Source organism: Macrobrachium nipponense, chromosome 12 (genome assembly GCF_015104395.2).
Source record: "Macrobrachium nipponense isolate FS-2020 chromosome 12, ASM1510439v2, whole genome shotgun sequence".
Taxonomy (NCBI): domain Eukaryota; kingdom Metazoa; phylum Arthropoda; class Malacostraca; order Decapoda; family Palaemonidae; genus Macrobrachium; species Macrobrachium nipponense.
Window position 1 is genome coordinate 53,967,082 of NC_087205.1, and position 9,233 is coordinate 53,976,314.

Consider the following 9,233-nt stretch of genomic DNA (forward strand, 5'->3'; position numbering starts at 1 on the left):
AAAGTTCTGAGGCAGGGCTGCTGCGCATGCGGCCCTGTCCTTTTAAAATCTCGGCATGGGGAAACGCCTCTCTCATGTAGGACGCCTGTGGAGAGTAAATCTAGGCAGCCAATGGGAGCACAGAGGGGTGTATAGAGAGAATGGAGGCTTCCAGTTCACAGGGGCAACTTGAGCATATAGAATGAGTGAACTTGTTAAAAGGAGGAATTAGTTTTCCTTGGTTCTGGCTTAAAATCTTGAACACCTCCCCATTCTAGAGGACATTTCAACCCTAGACAGGTTGGAATGGACAAGACAAGCCAGAAACAAGATTATGATATTCTGAATGCTTACTTGACATGCACAGGATTTAAAATAATCTAATTCTTGAAAAGTAATGTATAAAGTGTGACATGACTGAAGAGATTAACCCTTAAACGCCGAGCCGGTATTTCCGAAAGTGTCTCCTGTATGCCGGTGGCGTTCGCAAGTGAGCACAGAAGCAGAAAAAAAGTTTTTTTTTTTTTAAATCACAGCATGCTTAATTTTCAAGATTAAGAGTTCATTTTTGGCTCCTTTTTTTGTCATTGCCTTAAGTTTAGTATGCAACCATCAAAAATGAAAAAAATATCATTATCATATATAAATATTGGAATATATGACAGCACGAAAAAAAATTTCATATATAATTGTATACAAATCGCGCTGTGAGCAAAAGGGTTAAAGCTAATGAGTTAATTATTTTTTCGTTGTATTGTACACTAAATTACGATGATTTGGTATGTAACAAATTGTAAAACGATCAAAGCAACACAGAGAAAATATTGTCACAATATGATGTATGAATTCGTAACGCGCGGACGTAAAAAAAAGCAGTATTCAAAAATTCACCATAAATCGAAGTATTGTGCTAGAGACTTCCCGTTTGTTGCAAAATGAAGGTAATTGATTGAATATTACTAAACTGTAAGTGTTTTAGCTTACAATGGCAGTTTTTGACCATTTCGGTCGAGTTAAATTTGACCGAAGGTCGAATTTTTTCTATTTGTCGTTATTTGTATGAAAATATTTCATATAAATTGCGCACATTTTCATATATAAAACTTTATGTAACGGCTAATTTAAAATGGTGCAAACATTACGACAATCGGGTGAAAAAAATTTAATTTTTTTTCGGAAGAGTTACCGCACAGACGTAAGGAAAATTATTTTTTTCATAAATTCACCATAAATCGAAATATTGTGCTAGAGACTTCTAATTTGTTGCAAAATAAAGGTACAAGATTGAATATTACTAGAATGTAAGAGTTTTAGCTTACAATTGCGTTTTTCGACCATTTCGGTCGAGTCAAAGTTGACTGAAGGTTGATATTTTGGCACATCGTTATTTATATGAAAATATTTCAAAACGGATAAAAGCTACAACCATGAGTTATTTATTGTTGTATTCTACATGAAACTGCGCACATTTTCATATCTAAAACTTTATTTAACGGCTAATATAAAACTGCAAACATTATGACAATCGGACGAAAAAATGTATGATTTTTTCGGCAGTTACCGCGCGGACGTAGGGAAAAGTTTTTTTTCTAAAATTCACCATAAATCGAAATATTGTGCTAGAGACTTCCAATTTGTTGCAAAATGAAGGTAAATGGTTGAGTATTACTAGAATGTAAGAGTTTTAGCTTACAATTGCGTTTTTCGACCATTTCGGTCGAGTCAAAGTTGACCGAAGGTTGAAATTTTGGCACATCGTTATTTATATGAAAATATTTCAAAACTGATAAAAGCTACAACCATGGTTGTCTTCTGTTGTATTCTACATGGAATTTCGCACATTTCCATATATAAAACTTTATGTAACGGCTAATATAAAACTGTGCAAACATTACGAGAATCGGACTAAAAAATTTCTGATTTTTTCCGAAGAGTTACCGCGAGGACGTAAGGAAAAAGTTTTTTTCATAAAATCACCATAAATCTAAATATTGTGCTAGAGACTTCCAATTTGTTGTAAAATGAAGGTAAATGATTAAATATTACTAGAATATAAAAGTTTTAGCTTACAATTGCGTTTTTCGATCATTTCGGTAGAGTCAAAGTTTACCAAAGGTTGAAATTTTGGCACTTATTGTTATTTATATGAAATTTCAAAACTGATAAAAGCTACAACCATGAGTTGTTTTTTGTTCTATTCTACATGAAATTGCGCACAGTTTCATATATAAAACTCTATGTAAAGGCTAATATAAAATGGTGTAAAAATTATGTCAAAGTGACGAAATAATTTCTGAGATGTGTCGCTGATGCTCTTTAGTGCGAGAAGAAAGAAATTTGCGCTTGCGCACCTGGGTGGCGATTTTAAACAAAACAACAGCTTGATCCATGAACTCCCAGCATCCCCCAAGGCGCGAGATTCAAAAGTTTTTGCCTAGTAGGCCTAGAACTATTTTTCCGCGATTTTTTAAAAAACTTTTTTTCGTCGACGTTTCGTACGTCGGTTCGCCACCAGACAGACAATTTTCGTTGACGTTTAATACGTCCAATTGGTATTAAAGGGTTAATAACTAACAATTTGCTATAACACAACAAAGAGAAAGAAGTCAAATTTTATTACTCTTAAACATAATGTTAAACTGGGAAATACTGTTAAAATGAACAGCAAACAATGATTATATAAATTAACTGAACCTATAGGGTTAATAGTATACTTAACTCGATCATGTATAATACTGTCAGCTTATTTTTTAAGGCAACACATGCTATTAGTAGGCCCTGATGGGGCGATATGACGCGTTTGTAGGGGTGTTAATAGTCCTATGATTTCTTTAAGTAACTCTGTCTCATGCCATGAAGACAACGCCTAACAGTATTTTTTTCACCATAGGGAACATTAGTGAAAATTAGTTCCACACAAATAACTAGAAAATAAATTTAGGAAACCTTGTTTTGCACTTGCTCAAAAATAGTAAAAGGAATCCTGATTTGTTTCTCTTTGTGATACCAGTTTAACAATTGCTATGACTGGAAAATGAAAGTTAATTTTCACACGAAACTGGGAAAGATCGCCATTTTGTGGAGAACTGCTCGTTCCCTCCTTGAAAATGTATTCTAACACTCTTAAAAATGGCTTTTATCTTTGCGATCCCAGCTGAGAAAATGTAAACATGAGTTCCGGTTGCGCTGATGCGTTCACAGCAACCTTTATCTTTCGGTAATCTTTTATCTTTCGGTAATCTTTTAGAAGTTCCAATGGTGGTGTAATTATGGTAGTAATAACATTTAGGAGTAAATCTAAAGAATAATTCCGCACGGGCTGCAAGAAACGTAACCGCGAATACGACATCCACTTGGGATTGGGGCGTCCAATGTATTTCGCCGTGTTCAGTACTGGCCCCTGGGAGTTAATTACAGTCGACCGCTAAAAAATAACGGCAAATTCTTAATAAGCAACCCGAATACTAGAGGCAACTGTGATTTCCAAACAAATACCCGACGCGGAGTTATTATTTAGATTTACCCATTTAGGATAACATAGTATTCAATGTTTCTCATACAAATCACAAGATTGGTCACATGTGCCAGTCTGGTTCTGGCAAGTCGTCTTCGGCTTCGTTGTCAATCATAAAATCATCTTCGGTTTGGTACCATCCTTGGCATTTTGTTAATGATTTTATGACTGTTTTCACGTTCCACTATGCTTCCATAACAAAATCGCAGAGAACATCAAGTGAGGCAGCACTCAAAGCTGTTTGTAACCGTTAAGAACAATTCAGTCATATGAACGAAAATTGAATACGATAATCATCGTCCATTATTGTATTGTTATTAGCGGTTGTTTGAGAATGGCGATGAAACGTAAACAAAACTGGTTTCCCTTTTAGGCGATGTATACATGAAAAACAAGATATAGAATCAGCATTTTAACCCAGTTTTGATAATTCACGAAAGAAATGTATATCTGAACAGAGTTCCATTCGGCAACTAAAGACAGGGATGATATCGGCAAAACGTGATCAGCTGATTATTTTTAGATGTAAACAAAATCAGAATGCAAATGGCCCATCATTGTTCTGTTCATATATTTTAACACGATAATATATGCAACATGATTACAGTAAAACAAATCTATTAGTGTGACACCTAACCAAAGCAATAGTCAGTCTCTCTCTCTCTCTCTCTCTCTCTCTCTCTCTCTCTCTCTCTCTCTCTCTCTCTCTCTCTCAACATGGATAGATAATGTTATTAAATCGAGACTCAATGTGCAAATAGTAGAGGATGAAGAAGACGATGAGGAGGAAGAAGAAGAAAACGGAAAATAAAATAAAACTGAAGTGATAGAAAAAATAATGAAAACAAAGAACAGGACAAGAGTATGGATGCAGAGATACTCATAGATACTACATATGAGGCAGTACAGAAGCATACATACGATGAAATAAATTACGACATGACAACACAAAATAAAATCCCAAAGAGGCTGTGCCCAGATCGTCATACTGATGGGAAAGAGCAAGAAAGAAAGATAATCTGCGCCCTTTTGAAAAGAGGGAATTGCAGATTCGGTGAAAGATGTCACTACAATCATCAGCATCCCAAGGTATGTCATAATTATGAGATTTATGGCAAATATGCATTCCTAGATAGCTATGAGGATGAATGCAGCTATCTACATCCAAGAATATGCAAAACTAAAAGAAGGAAAAGGATGTAAGTCCAACAAAAAATGTAGATATATGCACCCTGTAGCCATGAATCAAAATCAAATAAATAATAGAAATGAAGCAAATAAAGAAAGGGACAAAGAACATGAGGTAAAGGAAAACACAAGCCATCACCACATCATGAAATGTCACCATCGAGATATCAAGCAACAGCACCCAGATTCAGTACAAGGAACAAGCACTGTATATACGATGACAGGGGATGGTACAGATACGGAGTTAAATGCAGATTCATACACAAAATGAACAAATATGAAGATGGAAGATCAAATGTGTTGGAAAAGTTGGATTTTTTAATGTCAGAATTTCTGGAAATGAAGAAAAGAACAGCATACCAGAACAGGAAAGAGACATAGGAAATTCCTTATTATACCCATATTAAATGATGGGGATAACACACAAACCATCATAGTGATGAATGCACAGGGTTTAGTTACGAGTAACTCAAAAAGAAAAATAGCATTCTTAGAAGAACTAACCCAAACTGAAAAAATAGATATAATGAATATAAGTGAAACCTGGTATTCCCAAGAGACTGGTAATAATGATCAGATAAAAGGGGTTCCACACTTATAGATCAGATAGAAAAATAGGAATCAAGGGGGAACCGCGATATATGGGAGAGACATAAATCAAAGAAAAATATATGAGAAATATGTAACTCAGAGTGTGCATTAATAGCAGTAGAATTTGAATCTGAAAAATTAGTGAACAGGCCCTCTAATACTAAAGAGTTTGACATAATAATAGAAAAATTGGATTATATATGTAGAAACCACAAAGACTGGAATATACTCCTATCCGAAGACTTTAACTTTCCTTTCATAGATTGGAAAGATCGAATACGAGATTGTGAGAGTAATAGTTGTGCAGAAGATAAGAGGCAATTCAAAAAGCTATCAGATATGCTACTAGAACACAACATTCAACAAATAAATCACCTACCAACAAGAAAGGAAAATATTTTAGACCTAGTATTTGTGAACGAGGTGAATTATGTTAAAGAAATGATAGTGTATAATACGAATATTTCAGACCATAATGTCAGAATTGACAGTCCGTTCCGAAGCAAGTGAAAACAGAGATAAGCAAGAGATGAAAAAGTGGGAAGGATATGGAATATACAATTTCTATAGTAAGAATATAAAAGGGTCAGAAATAAATGAAGACTTAAACAAAGATTGGGAAAACATATTCGTAAGTGATAATATACACGTAAATATAGGTATATTATATGAAATATTAGAGAAAATAGTGGATAAGTATATACCGAAGAAGAAAAGTAAACATCAGTCATGCATACCAAGAGACAGAAGAATCTTGTTCCAGAAAATCAGAAAGTGGAAAAAAGGTCTTGCAAAAGAAAAGAAAACATGGAAAGTGATGGAACTAAAAAGTAAGATAAAAAATGCAGAACAAAAGATTATACAATCAAAAGAAAATGAAAAGCGGGACTTAGAAGAAAAGACCCTAGAAAATATCAAGCAAAACCCCTAACTATTGTACTCATATGCGAAAAAGATAAATAAAAGAAGAGTAGAAATAGGCCCTCTAAGAAATGAAGGAAGATTAACGAATGTAAAAAGGAAATATGCAACATATTAGCAGAAAGATATGAGAGAATTTACACCTAGAATTGATAATGAAAATAACGATGAGAAATCGGAGGAAGCTAAGGTAATATCCAGTGTGCCACAAGGTATGGTGCTAGCTGCATTGCTGTTTGTTATTATGATTGCAGACATATACAGTAATGTTAAGGACTCGGTAGTTAGTAGTTTCATCGATGACACAAGAATAAGTAGAGAAATTACTTGAGATGAAGATAGGAACTCGCTACAAAGAGACCTAAATAAAATATATGAATAGGATGGCATTTAACTCTGATAAATTTGAATCAATGAATTATGGAGATAAAGAAGGAATGCTATATGCATATTGGGGACCTAATAACGAGACAATCACTAATAAGGAAGCAGTTGAAGACCTTGATGTGATGTTGAATAGGAACATGTTATTCAATGATCAAATGGCAATTCTATTGGCAAAATGCAAAGCAAAAATGGGAATGTTGTTACGGCATTTCAAAGCAAGAAAAGCCGAACATATGATTATGTTTTATAAATACGTATGTACGTAGTCCACTTGAATATTGCAGTATGATATGGTACCTGCACTACCAAAAGGATATTGCACAAATAGAGAGTGTACAAAGGTCCTTTACAGCTAGAATAGAAGAAGTTAAGGACCTTGACTACTGGGAAAGACTACAATTCTTAAAATTATATAGTCTAGAAAGGAGAAGAGAACGCTACATGATAATACAGGCATGGAAACAGATAGAAGGAATTGCCGAAAACATCATGGAACTAAAAATATCTAGAAGGAATTGCCGAAAACATCATGGAACTAAAAATATCAGAAAGAGCAAGCAGAGGAAGATTAATAGTGCCCAAAACTATACCAGGAAAACTAAGGAAAGCACACAGGACATTAATCCACAATGCACCAGCATCGACAATGCAGCGTCTATTCAATGCGTTGCCAGCTCATCTGAGGAACATATCAGGAGTGAGCATAGATATGTTTAAGAATAAGCTCGATAAATGTTTAAGCTGCATCTAATGCTTATACAATGAACCAAACTTCACTAATTTACGATAAAAGGTATCTCCGAATTATATCTCTTCTAACAAATAATGACAATGAAGATATCGATAATACTCAAATCAGCCGAGATTTTGAGAATGTAAACAATATCAAACGCAAATGATATATATATGTGAGGACTGAGTCAGACAAGGAGTGAGATCGAACTAACTTTATTCCACAGAGAGGTTGTACATAAGGCGGCGTGCGGATGGAAATGTAGTGTCTGTCGCGCATGTATGAACAAACATAAACAAAAAGAGCAGAGCCCCCTGCTGTGAATGTGTTTCTTCACAGCCGAAAATACACCTGTAGTTTGACATAGAGGAAACGGATTTACGCAATATATACATTGATAAAAAGGGTTTGAATCTCTCTACAATTTAGTATTTGGAAGAGAAGGAACATACATATGGGAAAAAGATATTTACAAAAGTAGGGCGAACATTCGGCCCGAATGCTGGCCTTACAAATACTCCCCCCCCCAAGACAATGATTGCGTAGAAATCGTTGGCTGAGATCAACGAAATTTTGCAGGGAGCTAGAGGAGTCCGCAGGTCCATGATTCCTTTGGTCGAGAGCAGGGTGCCGCCCATGGCAGTGGACCTGGGGGGTTTGACTGCTTTCCTTGGGCGGCCCCGGTGACGTCTAGGGACGCTGCAGGGATCCAGCGGTGTCGTGTTCCAAACTGGGATTCTGCGAGGGCCTTCCATGGGGTCGTCTTCATCGGGGACGATGGCAGGCTTGAGGCGGTCTATCGAGACCTAGTCCTTGTGGCCGCTAAGTGAAACGAGGAATGCCTTCTCTTCCCGGTGGACGACTCGGTGTGGGCCCTGGTAGGGCCTCGTCAAGGGCAGGCAGGCGGCGTCATTCCTGATCAAGGCAAACCTACAGGAGTCCAAGGCACTCGAATGGAACTGCTTTTTCCTGTCGGTATATGTTTCTTGGCAGGTGACAAACTTCTGGGCGGCTCCTCGGAGTCTTGCCAGGGGAATGTCAAGGTTGTTGCTGTTGGTGGGGAAGAATTCGCCTGGCACTGTCAGGGTTTCTCCGTACACCTTTTCTGCCGGGGATGGGTTGCAGTTGGCTCTTGGGATGGTGCAGAGGCTGAGGAGGACCCATGAGAGCTGTGCCTTCCAGTCAGGGCCTCTGCAAAGTGCCATCAGGGAAGCCTTGAGAGAGCGGTGGACCCTCTTCACCATGCCGTTGGCTGTGGGGTTGTAGGACGTGGTGGTGTGGTGCGTGGTACCCACCAGGCATGCCAGGGAACAAAGCTCTAATGTGAAGGTGGGTCCCAGGTACGTCGTCCGGCACTCTGAAGCGGCTGATCCAGCTGGACAGGAGGGCTTCGGCACATGCATCTGCGGTGGCTTCTGACATCGGGGTGGCCTTGGGCCATCTGGTAGACCGGTTGATCACATTCGAGAGGTATCTGGCACCGTCGATGGAGGGAGGGGCCCGATGATGTCGATGTGGATATGACCGAATCTTCGCCTGGGCTGGGGGAAAGAGTCTATCCATGATTCAGTGTGCCTTCCCGTCTTGCTGCTCTGGCACATGATGCAGTTCCTGGCCCACTCCTGGGAGTCCTTCCTGATGGAGCACCACACAAATTTCTCAGTCATGAGTCTGGTTGTCTTGCGGGGCGAAAGGTGAGAGAGACCATGGATCATCTCGAACACCTGCTTCCTACTGGAGTCAGGTAACAGGGGGCGAGGGCAGGCAGTGCTAGTGTTGCAGAGGAGCGTCATCTTGGAGGGGCTGATGGGGATTTCCTCCCAATGGTAATGGCAGTCTGGTAGGCTGGTACTTCAAGGTCGAAGGTTTGCTCATGCACTAGGTCCTCGTATGTTTTGATGCTATAACTCGATGATCAGT

At 38.1% G+C, this 9,233-nt stretch overlaps 1 protein-coding gene across 1 annotated transcript; it reads right to left on the reverse strand.

Moving 5' to 3' along the window:
• Nucleotides 1-8,119: 8,119 nt before the first annotated feature.
• Nucleotides 8,120-8,716, reverse strand: LOC135224813 (uncharacterized). Its single transcript, XM_064264136.1, has one exon. The coding sequence runs from the start codon at nucleotides 8,714-8,716 to the stop codon at nucleotides 8,120-8,122; it is 597 nt and encodes a 198-aa protein (XP_064120206.1).
• Between the last annotated feature and the right edge of the window lie 517 nt (nucleotides 8,717-9,233).

Excerpts from the sequence above, each read along its gene's own strand:
- LOC135224813 (XM_064264136.1), bottom strand. The coding sequence starts at position 8,716 with ATGCATGTGCCGAAGCCCTCCTGTCCAGCTGGATCAGCCGCTTCAGAG.